At 44.7% G+C, this 22,024-nt stretch overlaps 1 protein-coding gene across 9 annotated transcripts in view; it reads left to right on the top strand.

Moving 5' to 3' along the window:
- The window catches only part of LOC110494585 (inositol 1,4,5-trisphosphate receptor, type 1b), a 143,340-nt gene that overhangs the window by 22,600 nt on the left and 98,716 nt on the right, over nt 1–22,024 (top strand). For 7 of the 9 annotated variants that reach the window (XM_021569786.2, XM_021569784.2, XM_021569782.2 and 4 more), the window contains 10 exons: nt 6,561–6,676; nt 6,915–7,001; nt 8,116–8,274; nt 13,389–13,487; nt 13,957–14,040; nt 14,151–14,297; nt 14,752–14,847; nt 15,117–15,161; nt 15,271–15,300; nt 17,782–17,936. In XM_021569786.2, coding sequence (XP_021425461.2) covers nt 6,561–6,676; nt 6,915–7,001; nt 8,116–8,274; nt 13,389–13,487; nt 13,957–14,040; nt 14,151–14,297; nt 14,752–14,847; nt 15,117–15,161; nt 15,271–15,300; nt 17,782–17,936 — 1,018 coding nt within the window. The remainder of the gene's footprint in view (nt 1–6,560; nt 6,677–6,914; nt 7,002–8,115; nt 8,275–13,388; nt 13,488–13,956; nt 14,041–14,150; nt 14,298–14,751; nt 14,848–15,116; nt 15,162–15,270; nt 15,301–17,781; nt 17,937–22,024) is intronic. The other 2 variants (XM_021569788.2, XM_021569785.2) reach the window with 1 other exon arrangement.

The following is a 22,024-nucleotide window of genomic DNA, read 5'->3' as shown; positions in this document are numbered from 1 at the left end:
GTATTATGGTTAGAGCAATTCTTTATTTTTTTTAAAATTTGACCTCTTTTTCTCCCCAATTTCGTGGTATCCAATTGTTGTAGTAGCTACTATCTTGTCTCATCGCTACAACTCCCGTACGGGCTCGGGAGAGACGAAGGTTGAAAGTCATGCGTCCTCCGATACACAACCCAACCAAGCCGCACTGCTTCTTAACACAGCGCGCCAGCCGCACCAATGTGTCAGAGGAAACACAGTGCACCTGGCCACCTTGGTTAGCGCACACTGCGCCCAGCCCACCACAGGAGTCGCTGGTGCGCGATGAGACAAGGACACGCCTACCCACCAAGCGTGTGTTACACGGGCGACGCTAGGCCAATTGTGCGTCGCCCCACGGACCTCCCGGTTGCGGCCGGTTACGACAGAGCCTGGGCGCGAACCCAGGGACTCTGATGGCACAGCTGGCGCTGCAGTACAGCACCCTTAACCACTGCGCCACCCGGGAGGCCCGTTAGAGCAATTTTCAAGTCTTGCCATTTTGATTTTCAAGCAGATTTAAGTCAAAACTGTAGCTTGGCCACTCAGGAACACTCATGTTCTTCTTGTTAAGCAACTCCAGTGTATATTTGGCTTTGTGTTTTAGTTTATTATCCTGCTGAAAGATAAATTCCCCTCCCAGTGTCTGGTGTGAAGCAGACTGAAACAGGTTTTCCTCTTGGATTTTGCCTGTACTTAGCTCATCCTGTTTATTTTCATCCTGAAAAACTCCCCAGTCTTTGCCAATGTCAAGCATACCCATTCCATGATGCAGCCACCACCATGCTTGAAAATGAGGCAGCTACTCCGGGATGTGTTGTTGGATTTTTTTGCAGTATTACTTTCGTGCCTTGTTGCATACATATTCATGTTTTGGAGTATTTGTATTCTGTACATTTGTATTCTTCTTTTCACTTTGTCACTCAGGTCAGGGTTTCTCAAACTCTGCCATAGGGCCCCCTCTGGATGCACTTTTTGGTTTTTGCCCTGGCACTACACGGCTGATTCAAATAACCAACTCATCAAGCATTGATTATTTGAATCAGCTGTGTAGTGTTATTGCAAAAACCAGAACGTGCACCCAGAATTCAGAAAACCCTGATTTAGGTTATTATTGTAGAGTCCCCACAGTGTGGATTTATCCTCAGTTTTGTACAAACACAGCCACTGAAATCTGTAGCTGTTTTAAAATCCACATTGGCCTCATGGTGACACCCCTTAGCAGATTCCTTCCTGTCCTGCAGCTCAGTTCAGAAGGACGACTGCAACTTTGTGTCTGGGTGGTTTAATAGAAAATCCACAGCATAAATATTAACTTAACCATGCTATATATTCAATGTATGATTTGTTATTGTTACCCATCTACCAATCACTGCTCTTCTTTATGAGGCTTTTGAAATCTGTAGTTGAATCTGTGCTTGAAATTCAATACTTGACTGAGGGACCTTTTTTCATAGATGTTGTATGTTTGGGGGACAGAGGAAGGGGTAGTCATTAAAATGTCAACCCCTATTATTTCAGAGTCCATATAACGTATTATGTGATTTGTCAAATTTTACATCTAGGCTTGCATAAACAAAGGGGGAGAATACTTATCTAACTTTATTTTAGATATTTAATTTTTAGTCATTTGTAAAATTGTGTAGAATTCTTTTCACTTTGACATTATGGATTTTGTGTAGATCAATGACATTACTATTAAATCTATTCAATTGCACTTTGTAATGCAACAATGTGAAAGTTCAAAGGGGTGTAGACTTTCTAAAGGCACTGTATGTACATAGTCATTGAACACTGGTCACTTTAATAATGTTTACATACTGTTTTACATGTGTATATACTGTATTCTAGTCATGGCTCATCCTATAGAACTACTGCAAATTTTCTATTCATATACTGTCCAGTTGAAGTTAGAAACACAAGCATTTGGCTGCACCTGCGATAACATCTGCGTACACGACCAATACACTTTGATTTGATTTTCCCACTGACCTCCGTGCCTTATTTGGCCAATCTGTTTAACTGGTGACATATATGCAGAGGAAGAAAATATACAGTGCCTTGCGAAAGTATTCGGCCCCCTTGAACTTTGCGACCTTTTGCCACATTTCAGGCTTCAAACATAAAGATATAAAACTGTATTTTTTTGTGAAGAATCAACAACAAGTGGGACACAATCATGAAGTGGAACGACATTTATTGGATATTTCAAACTTTTTTAACAAATCAAAAACTGAAAAAATTGGGCGTGCAAAATGATTTGCCTACCATCAGTAACACACTATGCCGCCAGGGACTCAAATCCTGCAGTGCCAGACGTGTCCCCCTGCTTAAGCCAGTACATGTCCAGGCCCGTCTGAAGTTTGCTAGAGAGCATTTGGATGATCCAGAAGAAGATTGGGAGAATGTCATATGGTCAGATGAAACCAGAATATAACTTTTTGGTAAAAACTCAACTCGTCGTGTTTGGAGGACAAAGAATGCTGAGTTGCATCCAAAGAACACCATACCTACTGTGTAGCATGGGGGTGGAAACATCATGCTTTGGGGCTGTTTTTCTGCAAAGGGACCAGGACGACTGATCCGTGTAAAGGAAAGAATGAATGGGGCCATGTATCATGAGATTTTGAGTGAAATCCTCCTTCCATCAGCAAGGGCATTGAAGATGAAATGTGGCTGGGTCTTTCAGCATGACAATGATCCCAAACACACCGCCCGGGCAACGAAGGAGTGTCTTCGTAAGAAGCATTTCAAGGTCCTGGAGTGGTCTAGCCAGTCTCCAGATCTCAACCCCATAGAAAATCTTTGGAGGGAGTTGAAAGTCCGTGTTGCCCAGCAACAGTCCCAAAACATCACTGCTCTAGAGGAGATCTGCATGGAGGAATGGGCCAAAATACCAGCAACAGTGTGTGAAAACCTTGTGAAAACTTACAGAAAACGTTTCACCTCTGTCATTGCCAACAAAGGTGTTGAGATAAGTATTTGGTCAATAACAAAAGTTTATTTTCCACCATAATTTGCAAATAAATTCATAAAAAATCCTACAAAAATTTTCTGGATTTTTTTTCTCATTTTGTCTGTCATAGTTGAAGTGTACCTATGATGAATATTACAGGCCTCTCATCTTTTTAAGTGGGAGAACTTGCACAATTGGTTATTTTCATTTGTTTGGTTACTATGTGATTCCACATGTGTTATTTCATAGTTTTGTCTTCACTATTATTCTACAATGTATAAAGTAGTAGAAATATAGAAAAACCCCTTGAATGAGTTGGTGTGTCCAAATGTTTTACTGGTAGTGTGTGTGTGTGTGTGTGTGTGTGTGTGTGTGTGTGTGTGTGTGTGTGTGTGTGTGTTTGTGTGTGTATTTTTAGGAAAAATATGAATTCGAGGCTGAATTACAGACTTAGGCTACCTACTTGAACTTTTAATTTTCTAAACATCTCTTCTGAATATAATATACAGTATTTCCCACCTTTCTCAGAAATAGACCACAATGTCTTGCACTGGTAAACCGCTTCCCCTTGAAATGTCTACCCCCCTCCCCCCCCCCCCAGGCCCTGTCTTGTGCCGTTGTATAATATGGTGTTTGATGAGATGCAAGACCAGATGGTTAATTGTATTTTAGCAAGACAAGTTCACAGTGTGTTCATGCAACAGTAAAGCAGGAATACACTATGCAGATTTCCTGGAACCAAATCATGCCTAATATCGCTGACATACAGAGAGGCACACTCACTCATGGAGAAGCACCTTGCTTGGCGGGAGATTGATCAATACTCAACTGATTTACTGTGAGACGGACTGCACTAGTGTTTGTGGAGTGAGCTCATCATTCTAGAATCTATCATCATTGCCCAGTGGAATGAGAGAGCCATGTTTATGGAAGCTAACAAGGTGTACCACATCTCTTTTTGAATGTGCAGAAGAACAGGGGCATAACATTTTCTTGTGAATTTATAACTGACTTGCAAATAATAGGCAAAGCCCTGCTCAAGACTGTGTGACATGTAGCCTATGCGTTGGTTTGAAGACATGTAAGCATAGGAGGCCATAGTGCCTGGGCAAAGTGGGCAGCTGCCACACTACACTTTCAGATGAGGAAGCAGCGTTCTACCCCTTAAATTACAGATTTTTCACAAATGTGATTATAGAATTGTGAAACCCATTCAAAAGATTAGGGGATATGATCTGGAAGTAAATCAGAAGGAGCAATCACTTCACTTGGTCATTTTTCACGGGCTGCAGCTCATTCTAGCTATTTAATAAGCTAACTAGCTACAGAAATGAATTAACTACCTAGCAAAACAATACAAAAACATGAAAAGATGGCTAGATACAGTATCTTGTTTAAAAAAAACAGATGACCCACAAGTTTCAAACCAAAGGAAGAAATATGAAGGCTTTATTCAGCAGCCACTAGTTAGCTGTGCAATTTTAGCTAGCGTTAGCTACACCACTTTTTTTCACTGAGCTAGCTCCCTCGGTATATTGAAGCCAGTCACTAAATAAAATTGGGTGAAAATTCGTTACTCACTGAAGTAAAGTTGTTGCTGGAGTGCTGACAGAAGTTTTTAAGCTGTCATTTCACCATATGAAATAATTTATTTCTGAGCACTTTGCATTGTAGTTCAGATCTGACACATGCAGTTGGACCAGAGCAAAACATCAGCCTAGATTTAATCTTGATTAACCCAGAACTCAAATCTTGCGTAAATTGGTCGGATGCTATGTTTATGTCCATGAGAGATTAGCCTACATTGAATCCATGAGGTGAATACTATGCGGGTAGGTGGTGAACTACTTTGTTGTTTCAGGCAATGTCAGCAGTTTCTACTGTTACTGAAGCTCTACCATTGTGGACATCTATGGCAGATTCAAGGCACCAGGGTTATTGTGGTTCTGAAGAAAGTACTTTTGAGATTGGTGTAGAACAATCGAGCACTTGTGGTGTTCTGAGAGTCCTAACAAGCCTGGTTACAGTTCACCTGCACAGTGAAAGGATCGCGTTCTCTCTCTGTGTTTGACAGGCATTGCATTTGAAGTATAGGACGGCCTACTGAGGAGATGACCTCGAGATGACACATGACTACCCTCCTAGTAGGTGCTGTGATATGAACATGTTTCACCTGCAGGGGCCTCGGTGTCCTCGTGGTGCTCCAAGGTTTATGTGGGGTGGAGCAGCGTACTTGTGTTCACCCCACCTCTACAGCCTCTCCCAGGCCTCATCATCACTCCTCCAAGTAGTCACAATAACAGGACTGAGACTCCATGCTACGTCTCAGTGGGCCTGAGCACTGAGCAAAGGGAAAGTGTAGCAGACTAAGTCCTAAAATCCCTGTTGAGTATTAATAGCCCGGTTAAGCTGGTTTCTAAGGAGCATATGCCCAGCATTTTAAACCTCACTTTTTTCTCTCTGATCTGGAATTGGTACTATGCGACAGTAATTGCTTTGGTGTCATGTCTGACAGTTAGGTGTGTCTCTCAAGGAAATATTACCCTCTGCTAGGACGACTCGTTGCTCTCTGTGATAGTATTTATACACTTCTCAGAGAGCTGTGATCTCATGGATTGAAGGAGAGAAGGCAATGTTATTTGAAGAATGTGACCTGTTGAATCTTTTAACCTCTGATAATCACGATCATCCAAAGCATGTCGAAGTAATGTGAAAATTCTAAAATAAGTCTTTACAATATTTAGTACAGTGGGCTTCCTGCGTAAACTACAATTTATTTGATCTAAACTAGCATTGTTTTAAGCATTTCGATGGCCGCCTGTTTTATGTTGATTCCTGTCTCCGTTCCTCAGTGTATGCCCTCTGGGTTGCGTCCTACTGTACCCTGCCATTTCCTGCACAGTTTGCCAACTGTTCATAAAAAGGAAACTGTTCATTCCCTTCCTTCCCACTGTGTAGCATTTGCATATAACCCTCCCCATTCTGTCCCCCTAACCTGGTCTCCTTCACTCTCTAAACCCACTTCCTCTCCCTCTCTCATATAGCGGGCCCTCTCTTCTACCGCTCTGTTTTCTGTGTCTGGCTCCTCCTCCTGTGCTTACCCATCCAGCTCTTCCCTCTCTTCCTTCATGCGTCCCATGACAGCTAATCCCTGGACGCTGTGGCGTTTGTTGGCCAAGTTTTTGTGGTGTGCTTGGTGCTGGTCTGGAGCAGCTATTTTTACCCCTGTCACAGATAATCAGATCTCCCATCATTGTGCTTTGCAGGTAGCCAGCCTCGGAACCGGAGGAGGAACTAGTGTGTTTTCTGTCAGGACTCACACTGTTTAAGATCTGATCAGCTCTGTGCTATTTCTAAAGAGCTCTACTATCCCCAATTGGATCAGGCCAATGTGTTTACCTACAAGAGAATCAAAATGTCTAAAATCACCATCATCCTGTTATATCTATTTAGCTAGTCATGTCCTTGTTATACTGACAGCCTATTACTCTTCCATGCCCTTTTGGCAACTTTCCACTGCTTTATACGTCATGTAGTGAATGTTATGAACTTGATAATACATCTTCATCTGTTTTCTCTGTCTTTCCAGACTGCCTTTTCAAGCTGTGCCCCATGAACAGGTACTCTGCACAGAAACAGTTTTGGAAGGCAGCAAAACCAGGTGGAAACAGCACCACTGACACAGTGCTCCTCAACAAACTCCATGTGAGTACCTCATCTCACGGCTCATTATGCCTGCTGGTTCTAAACTGCATGCATTGCCGTGTTGCTGAGGTCGAGCAAATCATTACAAGTGAAACACTCTCCAAGTTTATAACACGACATAAACCCAGATCTATATTCCATAAAGTACGGCTTCTTATTCTTAATGTGTTTTTGGAGCAGTAAATCTAATTGGTGGCCATTATATTCTCTGACATCTCGTTTTATCCCTATATTTCAGCATGCTGCTGATCTGGAGAAGAAGCAGAATGAATCAGAGAACCGAAAGCTGCTAGGAACTGTTATCCAGTACGGAAATGTCATTCAGGTATGAGCAGGAAGAGTAGGGGTGATAAGGTAACAAGGAGATTGAGTTTGGTAAAGCCACAATATAACAGTGTCATTAAGGTTAGTGGAAAGCCTGGAGCAGAGAGGCAATACAGCTCTTCCATAAATGCAGCGAATTATCATCCAGGCCTTATCACCCCCTGCATGTGACCAGTGATAGTCTCCTATGCAGAAATTAGATCATCAGGCCACAGGGAAATGGGTCTAAAGTGTGTCAGTTGATTTCAAGTGACAGACCCTCAACCAGAACACCCTGATAGTTGTGATATCTGTCATCTAAAAACACCAACATATACTGTATCTATTTTAGGGCAGCTGTCTCCTGAACTTTAGTCCTGAACATGCTCACAGATTTGTATTGGCGGAAGTGGTACAGTAGGTGTATTGGGTTTATGTGTTTTAGGGGTGTGATGACAGGTAAGGTATTGAGGGCAGTAGGGTACAGCTATGCTCCTCTGCCAGTGTTTGATATTTACCACAGGCTTACTGTGGTATGTGGTTGCAGCACTTGAGAGCATGCATTGTAAACGCATGTATCTGTAATTGTCTGAGACATTTCAAACGACAGTTGTCTTGTTTTTTCAGTCCCTGCATTCTCCCTCAAAACAAACAACCACAAAGGTTGGTTAAGGTCTAGTCTCCCAGTACCAGACATCACACTGAATACTTGTTTGAGGGGTCGATGCTGGTTGAGTCAACATGGCTGATTTCTTGGGTGAAATTATGGGGCAAAGGAGGTCATGAGAAACATATTTGAAATAGGGCCTTGGAGTATTATAAAAACAATTCCAGGGGGAGAAAAGGGTCCAGAAAGAATTCAAGTGTGATATTTTCAAATGGCAGATTCTTTTGTGGATATTCAGGAATGGCCACTGTGCCAGTATTTGACATCTAACTCAATCTCTTCCTGTAGATATACTCCTTAATAGGCTCAGACCATGACATTAACAGTATCTGTCTATTAAACCCCAATATACAAAGTAAGAGACTTCTATAAGCAATACATATTTTAACTTGATAAAACTCTAATTGGAAATGTAAATTATGTTTACATGCACTTGCAACTGTGTCTGTTGTTTGCCACTCTGTTCCAGCTGTTGCACTTGAAAAGCAATAAGTACCTGACGGTGAATAAGCGTCTCCCTGCCCTGTTGGAGAAGAATGCTATGAGGGTGACGCTGGACTCTGCAGGCAACGAGGGCTCCTGGTTTTACATCCAGCCCTTCTACAAGCTGCGCTCCCTGGGAGACAGTGTGAGTGTCCAGCCCAGTGTTGGCTTTAGTGTGGGTCAGATAGGAAGTCTGGTCATGTCTCTGTAGATAAACAACGAAGCCCAGACAACAGCCTTTCCACTCAAGATCAAGATGCGATGCTCGTTTTTGTGATTCTTAGTTATTGGTAATGTTTCAATTTGTTAATTGGTTGTCTAGCATTTAATCATTCAGGCTAGCTGGTTCCAGTTGTATATGTCCATAGACATGTAGGTAGAGAGTGATTAAGAGCCTATGTAACGACTGTCTCCGGGTGAAAGAGAGGAGGACCAAAATGCAGTGTGATGATAATCCATAATTTAATGGGATACTTAAACAACGAACAAAACAATAAACTGACAGACAAAAATCAACGAAGACGAAACAGTCCTGTAACGTGAACACTAACACATAGGAACACTGGTAACATTCACCCACAAAATACCCAAAGAATATGGCTGCCTAAATATGGTTCCCAATCAGAGACAACGATAGACAGCTGTCTCTAATTGAGAACCAATCTAGGCAACCATAGACTTACAAAAACACCTAGATCGGAAAAACACCCCCATAAACATACAAAACCCCTAGATAAGACGAACATATACATCACCCATGTCACACCCTGAAACTTAACAAAATAACAAAGAAAACAAAGAATACTAAGGTCAGGGTGTGACAGTACCCCCCCTCAAAGGTGCGGACTCCCAGCCGCACACCTAACACTATATAGGAGGGTCTGGGTGGGCATAAATCCGAGGTGGCTGTTCTGGCTCGGGACGTGGTCCCCGCTCCATTTCTGACTCGTCACACTTAATGTCTCTGGAGCGGGAACCCTCACTGCCAACCACGGATCAGAGGACGCCACTGGACTGATGGTCAAGTCTGGAGTGAGTGGCGCCTCTGGATTGGAGGGAGATTCTGGCGGATCCGGACTGGAGGGAGATTCTGGCGGATCCGGACTGGAGGGAGACTCTGGCAGATCCGGACCGGAGGGAGACTCTGGCGGATCCGGACTGGAGGGAGACTCTGGCGGATCCGGACTGGAGGGAGACTCTGGCGGATCCGGACTGGTAGGTTCCGGACTGCGGCCCATCGCCGGACGCTCTGGACTGGGCACTGTCGCCGGACGCTCTGGACTGGGTACTGTCGCAGGACGCTCTGGACTGGGCACTGTCGCCGGACGCTCTGGACTAGGTACTGTCGCCGGACGCTCTGGACTGGTACTGTCGCCGGACACTCTGGACTGGGTACTGTCGCCGGACGCTCTGGACTGGGTACTGTCGCCGGACGCTCTGGACTGGGTACTGTCGCCGGACGCTCTGGACTGGGTACTGTCGCCGGACGCTCTGGACTGGGTACTGTCGCCGGACACTCTGGACTGGGTACTGTCGCCGGACGCTCTGGACTGGGTACTGTCGCCGGACGCTCTGGACTGGGTACTGTAGCCGGACGCTCTGGACTGGGTACTGTCGCCGGACGCTCTGGACTGGGTACTGTCGCCAGACGGTCTGGACTGGGTGCTGTCGCCGGACGCTCTGGACTGGGTACTGTCGCCGGACACTCTGGACTGGGTACTGTTGCCGGACGCTCTGGACTGGGTACTGTTGCCGGACGCTCTGGACTGGGTACTGTCGCCGGACGCTCTGGACTGGGTACTGTCGCCGGACGCTCTGGACTGGGTACTGTCGCCGGACGCTCTGGACTGGGTACTGTCGCCGGACGCTCTGGACTGGGTACTGTCGCCGGACGCTCTGGACTGGGTACTGTCGCCGGACGCTCTGGACTGGGTACTGTCGCCGGACGCTCTGGGCTGGGTACTGTCGCCAGACCCTCTGGACTGGGTACTGTCGCCGGACGCTCTGGACTGGGTACTGTTGCCGGATGCTCTGGACTGGGTACTGTCGCCGGACGCTCTGGACTGGGCACTGTCGCCGGACGCTCTGGACTGGGTACTGTTGCCGGATGCTCTGGACTGGGTACTGTCGCCGGACGCTCTGGACTGGGCACTGTCGCAGGACGCTCTGGACTGGGTACTGTCACCGGACGCTCTGGACTGGGTACTGTCACCGGACACTCTGGACTGGGTACTGTCGCCGGACGCTCTGGACTGGGTACTGTCGCCGGACGCTCTGGACTGGGCACTGTCGCCGGACGCTCTGTACTGGGCACTGTCGCCGGACGCTCTGGACTGGGTACTGTAGCCGGACGCTCTGGACTGGGTACTGTCGCCGGACGCTCTGGACTGGGTACTGTCACCAGACGCTCTGGACTGGGCACTGTCGCCGGACGCTCTGGTCTGGGCACTGTCGCCGGACGCTCTGGACTGGGTACTGTCGCCGGACGCTCTGGACTGGGTACTGTCGACAGACGCTTTGGACTGGGTACTGTCACCGGACGCTCTGGACTGGGTACTGTAGCCGGACGCTCTAGTCTGGGTACTGTCGCCGGACGCATTGGACTGGGTACTGTCGCAGGACGTTCGGGACTGGCGAGGCGCACTGTAGGCCTGGTGCCGGTACTGGTGGTACTGGGCTGGGGACATTCACCTCAGGGCGAGTGCGAGGAGCAGGAACAGGGAGTACTGGACCCAGGAGGCGCACTGGTGACCTGATGCGTGGTCCCGGCACTGGTGGTACCGGGCTGTAGACACGCACCTCAGGGCGAGTGCGGGGAGGAGGAACAGGATGTACTGGGCTGTGGAGGCGTACTGGAGGTCTGGTGCGTGGTGTTGGCACTGGTGGTACTGGATAGACCAGATCGTGAAGACGCACTGGAGGTCTCGAACTAATGGCCTGAACAACCCGTCCTGGCTGGATGGTGACTCTAGCCCGGCTCGTGCGGGGCGCAGGCCCAGGACGCACTGGGCTGTGCAGACATACGGGAGACACAGTGCGCAACGCAGGCAGCGCAACGCAGGATATCCTGGCCTGAAGAGACCCACTGGCTGTCTGGAGAGCAGGGCTGGCACTATCTGCCCTGGCTGGATCCTCACCCTAGCCCGGCAGATGCGGGGAGCTGGGATGTAGCGCACCGGGTTAAGCACGCGTACTGGGAACACCGTACGCATAACATGGTGCCTGACCAGTACGAAGCCCTCTCTCTCCACAGTAAGCACGGGGAGTTGGCGCAGGTCTCCTACCTGGCTTTGCCACACTCCCCGTGTGCCCCCCCCAAGACATTTTTGGGGCTGCCTCTCGGGCTTCCAGCCGTGCTGCTTCTTCAAACCGCCGCCTCTCCGCTTTAGCTGCCTCCAGCTCTGCCTTGGGGCGGCAATATTACCCAGGCTGCATCCAGGGTCCTTCTCCATCCAGTATCTCCTCCCAAGTCCAAAAGTCCTGATTGCGCTGCTCCTCCTGCTGCTGCCCGTTACTACGCTGCTTGGTCCTTTGTTGGTGGGTGAATCTGTAACGACTGTCTTCAGGTGAAAGAGAAGAGGACCAATATGCAGCGTGATGATAATCCATAATTTAATGGAATACTTAAACAACGAACAAAACAATAAACCAACAAAAATCAACGAAGACGAAACAGTCCCGTAACATGAACACTAACACATAGGAACACTGGTAACAGGAACAATCACCCACAAAATACCCAAATACAGCTGCCTCTAATTGAGAACCAATCTAGGCAACCATAGACTTACAAAAACACCTAGATCGGAAACACCCCCATAAACATACAAAACCCCTAGACAAGACAAACATATACATCACCTATGTCACACCCTGACCTAACCAAAATAACAAAGAAAACAAAGAATACTAAGGTCAGTGTGTGACAGCCTAACAGGTCTCACTGAAAGTTCACCTGAACAGTCTGGCATGCAAGATTCGAAAGTTCCTGGTATACACCATGAGATTCTTAAAACAGATGAATTAAAACACCATGAGATTCATTAAAACACCATGAGATTCATTAAAACACCCTGAGATTCTTAAAATACCCTGAGATTCATTAAAACACCCTGAGATTCTTAAAACAGATGAATTAAAACACCATGAGATTCATTAAAACACCCTGAGATTCTTAAAACAGATTAATTAAAACACCATGAGATTCATTAAAACACCCTGAGATTCATTGAAACACCCTGAGATTCTTAAAGCTCCGTTCGTCAGTGACCACAGCAAAGATCATTAACAAAGGGGTCTCTAGGACAGCACTTCTCTGACGCTTGATGCCGCTGAAGTTTACCTGCTTTACAAATAGAAGCCGTGGTGCAGAGAATTGACGATTAAATTAATACATAATTTCCTATTTTGACATTGTGTTGGCCTTAGGGTGTGTACCGGTTTAATTGCATGTAGGCTACTATAGGTCATCATCGTTAGCTTTAGTCATTAGGGTTTTTCAGGCTGAATTATTCCTGTGCTGATGAGAGGTCCAGTGTGGCCACTGAGTGCTTGGTAGCCAACATGGTCTGATGGGAACAAGTCGAACAATGTGTTATCATATTTTCCTGGTGTTACATAGCACCAGTAACTAGCTATAACAACATTGAGGACAGAGACTTTAAGGAAACATTAGGATAAAGGATGTTAAAAGGAATTCATTATGCAGTGCTCAGACCCGTTTGGCAGTACATCCTGTGCCGCAGCAGGACTTCACCTTGCTATTATGATACCACAGCTTTTCTCTCATATTATGCAATCAACTGATGCCAAAAGTTGAGAGGTTCTGTTTATCTTGAAGGGCACTCTAAACTGGACTGACCCTTTACTTTCTTTCCCTGTGTGTGTCTCTGGGCTGTCATGCGTAACAGCTCTCCTGGGGCCTCTGTAGATGAGCAGATAGCACGCTCTGGAGGACACTAGTGGTTGTACAAGTGTTACTTGTGGTTTTCTACTGGCTGATGGGTCTGATAAAGACAATCACACTGCCTCTCTGTTTGCTGTGTCTCTGAGGGTTTCTGTACAGTAAGTGTGGACAGCTGTGTGTTTCGGTGTGTGAACGTGTGTGGCTGTGTGTGAACGTGTGTGGCTGTGTGTGTGGCTGTGTGTGAACGTGTATGGCTGTGTGTGAACGTGTGTGGCTGTGTGTGAACGTGTGTAGTTGACCATGGATCTCTGTGTGTATAATAATGCTATTTGATTGCTCCCCTGTATGTCTAGGTGGTGATTGGAGACAAGGTGGTCCTTAACCCTGTGAATGCTGGACAGCCCCTTCATGCCAGCAGCCATCAGCTGGTCGACAACCCAGGATGCAATGAGGTAGAATACATGTTTCATCTTCATTGTCTCCTGGGTGGAGACTGCGTTTGTAACAGAAACCATATTCTCCATTGTTATGTAAACCGAGGTGTGCCTGCACATTTCACTTCCACAAATCACAAGTAGTGCAGGTTTTAACCATGTTGAGAAGTGTGCCTTATTCTTAATTCTCATGTCCTCTCAAAGATGAGGAAACATATTCACTGTACAACTAGCTCCTCTCTTATGCTTGTTTCATATATACTAATCATCGGCAGTATTTTCTTGAGTTCATTAAGTGAGGGTCCTTAATCCACTCTTAAGGCTCAACCGCCATTAAGACAAAAGATTATATCATTACTGTGCTCCTCCTTACAAACCCAGCAGACTCCAAGGCTCATTTGTTTTTGTCACTTTTTTAAGCCAAACTAAATTATGTGAATAAATGTCTTTACCTTAGCCTTTCCTGACTCATCCTCTTGGTTTTCAGGTGAACTCCGTGAACTGCAACACAAGTTGGAAAGTAGTTTTGTTTATGAAATGGAGCGACAACAAGGAGATTATTCTTAAAGGGGTAGGTACTCTGATAGTTGATCAAATGTATTAGACACAATAACACATTAAATAGGTTAGCTGGCTCTCCTTCCCCATGATACTGACTGGTGTCTATGTTTGTGTTGCCAGGGTGACGTCGTTCGGCTGTTCCATGCAGAGCAGGAGAAGTTCCTGACATGTGACGACTTCAAAAAGAAGGAGTATGTATTTCTCAGGACTACAGGACGCCAGTCCGCCACCTCCGCCACTAGCAGCAAGGCATTGTGGGAAGTGGAGGTGAGCATAGAACAAGTAGATAGTAGATACATGGTCTGAGTCATGTTACACAATCATGCTACAGGAGGCTGCTGAGGGCAGGATGGCTCATGATAATGTCTAGAATGGCGTGAATGGAATGGTATCAAACACAAGAAAATCATGTTTTTAATGTGTTCGATACTATTCCGTTCCAGCCATTACTATGAGCCCATCCTCCCCAATTAAGGTGCCACCAGCAGCTTGTGAATCACACATACAGTGATATTTATCGACATGGTTACACACAACCTTTGATTGTGGAAGCCTTGCATTGCCATGACATTCTGTAGACTGTTCCAAAGCTTAAGGCCTGGAACAGAGAGAACCAGGTGAAACTATGTGGGTTGTCCTGCATCTTACAATGTGTTTTTACTTGTATGTTATCAGTCCAGACGTTGTCCTCATGCTGTCAGGTGTTGCATTCTTCTGTCAGGTGGTCCACCATGACCCGTGTCGGGGCGGGGCTGGCTACTGGAACAGCCTGTTTAGGTTCAAACACCTTGCCACAGGGTCTTACTTGGCTGCTGAGGTGAGTCCCCTTACAGTGACAGTAGGCATATTACATGGTAGTCTACCTGCCAACCACTTGCAACGATCATTTGATTTATACCTGGGAGTATAATGCACACAATCATCTTGCAGTACTTCATTATGCGATCTGAAAGTCTTAACGACAGGGCTTGATTAAGTTTAAGTTGGATTGACTTTATAGTCATTTACAAGAGGACTATGTATTACCTCTTGCTTCCTCACATGTTGGAGTTAAGTATCCTATTCTGGTTCTTGATCTATTTTCAGGTGAATCCTGACTATGTGGAAGAATGTCCTGAGCCCCGATCCTCAGTAAGTCAAACAGAGACAGCTCTATATCTGTGTTTCATGTCTATGTTGTGTTTGCTGTCTTGCCCTACCTACTGCTGCTGATCTGTGGTGGATCTTGTTTCCTCTCCAGGTGGTGGATTTTGTTCCCTTTAACTTCCAGGTACTGTGCCTGTCCCTGTGTTTCATCCTTTCAAATACTTCACAGATGAGTTGAGGGACTCTTTAACCATGTTTTAATAATCAACTCACCCTCTTGAAGAGAACTAACTTAGCTAAATTAGTGTCCCCCAATTCAGGCTACTGTTTGTGTGTAGTGTGTTTGAGTGGTTATTATGAAAACAATTCACTATATGGGGTCGAAAGCTGAGGCCAAAACCTGTCCGTTTGTTCTGACCTCTGCTGCAAAAATGTTTTAAAGTAAAGAATAGTTCAGTGAGTGCAGGTTTTTCCTTTATTCAACATTCTCTATTACCATCTATCATTTGAAGCTATTTCTGTATATTCTAAAAGGAGAGTTTCTTTTTGTAACATTGGCAGTTCTGCTAGTTGTGGGAGAGCACCACAGCATATAAGCACACCATATATTTAGATGATCTGTATATGGTACTAGAGCTCACATATAGATGGCAGCATAACACCATATTACTGTGGATGAAGTCATTATACCGTGTATATATGGAAAGAATATGCCAAAGAATATTATTTTCTGGGGTGGAATCCAGGGTCTGCTTTCCAGTGGCGATTTTAGCATGTAAATCTTGGTGGGGCAAAAAAAAATTGAAAGTAGGATGCATGCCAGCAAAGCCACTAAACAACACAACATTAAACAATACATTAATTGCACTAACGGTGACAAACGGTGCCCACAAACTGTTAGGGCCTACATAAAGCTGTTCAAACAGCAGTCCCAACACCACTGCTACACCTGGCTATCAGCGGAGCCTTGTCTGGCAGCGAAATAGTTCATTCAGCCTCATTTACTGCCTTTATAAAAGCATAGCTTATTTGGCTGACTTGTTTAAATAAATGTGGTTTCTAATGACAATTGTACAAACTGATGTACAAACTATGGCGGATAAGAAGCAATCCGTAATTCGATTAAGCCATTAATGAGCTAGTACGGATAAAGGGTAAATGGACCAAATTATTAGGGTGAGGCACAAAGGCTACTAACATCTTACTACACAACATACACATACACAACATTTCTTAGATACAGTATATATATCCCCCTGGCATATTACATAATTTATGCAGCAGTATACAATAAATGTTTGGACTCACCTTGTTGTGCTGTGCTCACTTGAACAGGAAGGGGGCAGGACGGTCCTTCGAGGCAAATTTTGTCATCCAAAGTCTGGCATTCTCTGGATTTATGGTGCTTTCAAAACAACTGGGAACTCTGGAAAAAAACAAGGTAGAATCATGATGATGTCATTGAGCTTGTGGTTGTAGCTCTAGAAAGAGTCCGAATTTACAGTTCTGAGTTGGATGACCGTTCAAAACATATTTCCCCAGCCGGAGCTCATTCAATCCCGACTTCCCAGCTGTCTTGAACTCACTGAAGTCAAGTTTTCACAGTTCCCAGTTAACAGTTGTTTTGAGCGCGGCACAAATCATGCTTCATTGACAGCATGGCCAATGTTGAAAGTTTATTATTTTAAACTTGGAAAAGAGCCCATTAATCCCAGATTTGGGACCACACAGCCACTGTCACTGATTCCTTCCAAACCACTCATTGTTGAATTTGCGATTTTCAACTTGTTGTGTAATGTCCAATAGCTGAAACACCTACATATTGGAGCTGCCTTACACAGTAAAACAAAAAAGAGACCATGGTTGTATGCGGCTTTATTAACTCAATTATATTTATATTTATTTTTTTACATTGTTTGCAAACTGATATGTGATATGCTAGAAATGTTGGGCTCAAAACAGGTGGGGCTCTGCCCCTCTCCTCTCCCTGACCTGAATGATGGGTCGCCACTGCTGCTTTCCACGATTCGTTTCCGTCACTGAATTTACAGCTTTCAAAAAATACTTACAGATGATAAAATATGATCATATGAGGCTAAATACATCACGAATTGACTTAGCTTTTCGATCCGTAAACTTGACAGGATGAGTCAACCACACATTATCTCTTCTAAAAGTGGAAAATGTCTCTGAATTGGCATGACTTCAATCTCAATATAACCTCATGCTCAGTCTTCATCTGATTGGTACTGATGAGTACAGCAAAGGAAATATGTTTGGGTGGGTGTATTTGTCTTGGGGGAAGCTGGATGAAGTTTGGTCAATTATTCCCGATGATGATTTCTCTCTTCTTACTCTACTATAAAGCTGCAAATTAGAAAATGTCTTTAACGACTGTGGTAATCCAAACAATGTTGCAATGCTTTATCATCTTAATGTGATCCCCTGATATAGCATTGATTAAGCTATTGTTGCCATGCATAAGTCAAACTATAAACAGATTGGCGGAAATGTGTGCAACATCTTCATGCTCTCAGCCTCATCTGTTACACACAGTCATAGACAGTAATATCACTGCATTGAAATTATGAACTGAATTGCTGAGTCGGGATTTTAGTATGAAGCTCCATAAACTGACAGCGTCCTCTCCCTACTGTACCTGCAGTTGGACTCGGATCATGAAGCCCTGCGAGCGCGTCTGCGAACCCCTCAAGAGAGAGTCATGTACCAACTGGTGTCTGTCCCTGATGGCATGGACATCTCCTCTATCTTTGAGCTGGACCCAACCACCTTGAGAGGGGGTGACTCCCTGGTGCCCAGGTACATAGACAAATATCACTCCCCTCCACACATGTATTACATTCTATGATCTGCCTTTTGTCGCATCTTCAATCAACCTGGTCTAAATAGCACGGGTGTGATGCTTGATACAAATCTGTCTCGTCAGGGCAAGAGGTGGCCATGTGTGGGGCTCTGCTTCCTCCTGTAGCGTCCATGTTACAGACTGCTGCTGCTGACAGTCACGTTGTGTTGACTGGACGGGGGACCCACCATGACATATGAAACTGCTGTTGATGCGGCTGCTCTTCACACCTTTCCTGTCTGGCAGGGGCTCTGGGCTCAGTCCGTTCGTAGACAGGATTAGGGCATTTCATGGGCTTCAGATTTCTGGGCAGTGACAGAGGAGGGCCTTTGGGGTTGTCTAATCACACAGCCTAGTTAGTCTAAGAAACCCAGGAGCAGCATTTACAATTCAGAGATGATAATTTCAGGGCAATTGTAGGATAGCTAAAAGATGGCCGATTGTTTGCTCTTTGATCTGAATAGTGAGTTTGCAGGACAGCTGAGCTCAGTGCAATTTTGGAGCTTTTGTTTTCAAAGTGATTCATATTTTTCGAATGAAAAGATATCTCACCGTCTACCACTGCGTGTGTGTGCACCTGTGTGTGCGCGCCTGTGTGTGCCCGCCTTTGTGTGCGTGTGTGTGTGTTGTAGGAGGTAGCACAGTTTGTTAACACTAGCTAATGATAGTCAGGAAAGTCCCGGTATGGTTTGAAGCAGGAAACCATGGTGATGGGGCAGACTGCAGCGCTACAGACTGGATCAGGATATCCAGAAGATGTTGCAACATGCCGTGATTTAGTCATATCTTCCAGCTGAAAAGAGAAGCCAGATGTTGCATAACCATCCATCCACCCACACACCATAAACACACCATCATCTGGAAGGCATATTTTCCCATGAAGTAATTTGATCTTTCAGAGGGCTGCTGCCAACTACATGGGAATAGTCAGGTCCTGTCCATAGTACTGCATATACTTCTATATTCACATCTGGTGTGTTCCTTCCTTTTCACCTCCTGACTGCATCATGTGTTGGCTAAAATAACAATTGTGTGGTTGTTTCTGTCACCAGCGCCACATAAGACAAGGTGTGTGCCCCCTCCCCCCGTGGTGTCAGTCGGCATTATGTCATGTTGTGAGGTGCCTGCCTGCTGGCTGGCTATCATTGGCAGCACCCTCGCCCTCTGGTCCCCCTCCCTACCTGAAATAACCCATATTCGCCAGGACAAAGGCAGCCAAGCTGGGCTTTAGGTGCCAGTCATTAAGAGTGAGTGTGGTAGAAGTAAGCCTGTTATCCTAACAGGCCATTATGAAACCAGGCCAAGAATACAGCCAGAGAAGGTGGACACACACATAGAGCCCAACCGGTATATTGTTTCACCGAAATACAGGGCCTTCAGAAAGTATTCATACCCCTTGACTTATTCCACATTTTGTTGCGTTTAAGCCTGAATTCAAAATGGATTAAATTATTTATTTTTCCCACCCATCTACACACAATACCCCATAATGACAAAGTGAAAACAAGTTTTTAGAGAACTTTGCAATTAAAAAAAAAATTAAATAACAATTTTACATAAGTATTCACACCTCTTTGTAGAAGCTCCTTTGGCAGCGATTACAGCTTTGAGTCTTTCTGAGTAAGTCTCTCAGAGCTTTCCAACACCTGGATTGTGCAACATTTGCCCATAATTATTTTCAAAATTCTTCAAGCTCTGTCAAGTTGGTTGTTGATCATTGCTAGACAACCATCTTCAGGCCTTGCCATAGATTTTCAAGTAGACTTAAGTCAAAAATGTAATTTGGCCACTCAGCAACATTCACTGTCTTCTTGCTAAGCAACTCCAGTGTAGATTTGGCCTTGTGTTTTAGGTTATTGTCCTGATTAAAGGTGAATTCCTCTCCAAGTGACTGCTGGAAAGCAGACTGAACCATGTTTTCCTCTAGGATTTGGCCTGTGCTTAGCTCCATTCCATTTATTTTGTTACCCTGAAAAACTATCCAGTCTTTAACAGTTACAAGCATACCTATAACATGATGCAGCCACCGCTATGCTTGAAAATATGTGGTACTCGGTAATGTATTGGATTTAGCCAAAACATAACTTTTTGTATTCAGGACAAAAAATGTATTGCTTGCCAAATGTTTTGCAGTATTTCTTTAGTACCTTGTTGCAAACAGGATGCATGTTTAAGAATGTTTTTAATCTATAAAGGCATCCTTCTTTTCACTATGTCATTTACAGGTGAAGTCGGAAGTTTACCAACACTTAGGTTGGAGTCATTAAAACTCGTTTTTCAACCACACAAACTATAGTTTTGGCAAGTCGGTTAGGACATCTACTTTGTGCATGACATAAGTAGATTTCCAAACAATTGTTTACCGACAGATTATTTCACTTATAATTCACTGTATCACAATTCCAGTGGGTCAGAAGTTTACATTCACTAAGTTGACTGTGCCTTTAAACAGCTTGGAAAATTCCAGAAAATGATGTCATGGCTTTAGAAGCTTCTGATAGGCTAATTGACATCATTTGAGTCAATTGGAGGTGTACCTGTGGATGTATTTCTAGGCCTACCTTCAAACTCAGTGTCTCTTTGCTTGATATCATGGGAAAATCAAAAGAAATCAGCCAAGAAAAATAATTGTAGACCTCCACAAGTCTTGTTCATCCTTGGGAGCAATTTCCAAACGCCTGAAGGTACCACGTTCATCTGTACAAACAATAGTATGCAAGTATAAACACCATGGGACCACACAGCCGTCATACCGCTCAAGTAGTAGACACATTCTGTCACCTAGAGATGAACGCACTTTGGTGAGAAAGGTGCTAATCAATCCCAGAACAACAGCAAAGGTGAAGATGTTGGAGGAAACAGGTACAAAAGTATCTATATCCACAGTAAAACGAGTCCTATATCGACATAACCTCAAAGGACGCTCAGCAAGGAAGAAGCTACTGCTCCAAAACCGTCATAAAGAAGCCGGACTACGGTTTGAAACTGCACATGGGGACAAAGATCGTACATTTTGGAGAAATGTCCTCTTGTCTGATGACACAAAAATAGATTTGTTTGGTCATAATGACCATCGTTATGTTTGGAGGAAAATGGGGGAGGCTTGCAAGCCGAAGAACACCAACCCAACCGTGATGCACGGGGGTGGCAGCATCATGTTGTGGGGTTGCTTTGCTGCAGGAGGGACTGGTGCACTTTACAAAAATAGATGGCATCATGAGGAAGGATTATGTGGATATATTGAAGCAACATCTCAAGACATCCGTCAGGAAGTTAAAGCTTGGTCGCAAACTGGTCTTCCAAATGGACAATGACCCCCAAGCATAATTCCAAAGTTGTGGCAAAATGGCTTAAGGACAACAAAGTCAAGGTATTGGAGTGGCCATCACAACGCCCTGACCTCAATCGTATAGAAAATTTGTGGGCAGAACTGAAAAAGCGTGTGCGAGCAAGGAGGCCTACAAACCTGACTCAGTTACACCAGCACTGTCAGGAGGAAGGGGCCAAAATTCACCCAACTTATTGTGGGAAGCTTGTGGAAGGCTACCCGAAACATTTGACCCAAGTTAAACAATTTAAAGGCAATGCTACCAAATACTAATTGAGTGTATGTAAACTTCTGACCCACTGGGAATGTGATGAAAGAAATAAAAGTTGAAATAAGTACTTTTCTCTACCATTATTCTGACATTTCACATTCTTAAAATGAAGTGGTAATCCTATCTATCTACCTAAAACAGGGAGTTTTTAGTAGGATTAAATGTCAGGAATTGTGAAAAACTGAGATTAAATGTATTTGGCTACGGTGTATGTAAACTTCCGACTTCAATTGTATGTTAGCATTGTAGAGTAATTACAATGTTGTTGATCCCCTCTCAGATTTCTCCTTTCACAGCCATTAAACTCTGTTTTAAAGTCACCATTGACCTCATGGTGAAATCCCTGAGCTGTTTCCTTCCTCTCCGGCAACTGAGTTAGGAAAGGCACCTTTATCTTTGTGGTTGAATCTGTGTTTTGATATTCACTGCTCGACTGAGGGACCTTA

Source organism: Oncorhynchus mykiss, chromosome 17 (genome assembly GCF_013265735.2).
Source record: "Oncorhynchus mykiss isolate Arlee chromosome 17, USDA_OmykA_1.1, whole genome shotgun sequence".
Lineage (NCBI taxonomy): Eukaryota > Metazoa > Chordata > Actinopteri > Salmoniformes > Salmonidae > Oncorhynchus > Oncorhynchus mykiss.
Note: the sequence above shows the minus strand (reverse complement) of the source record. Positions and strands in the feature narration are given on the sequence as shown.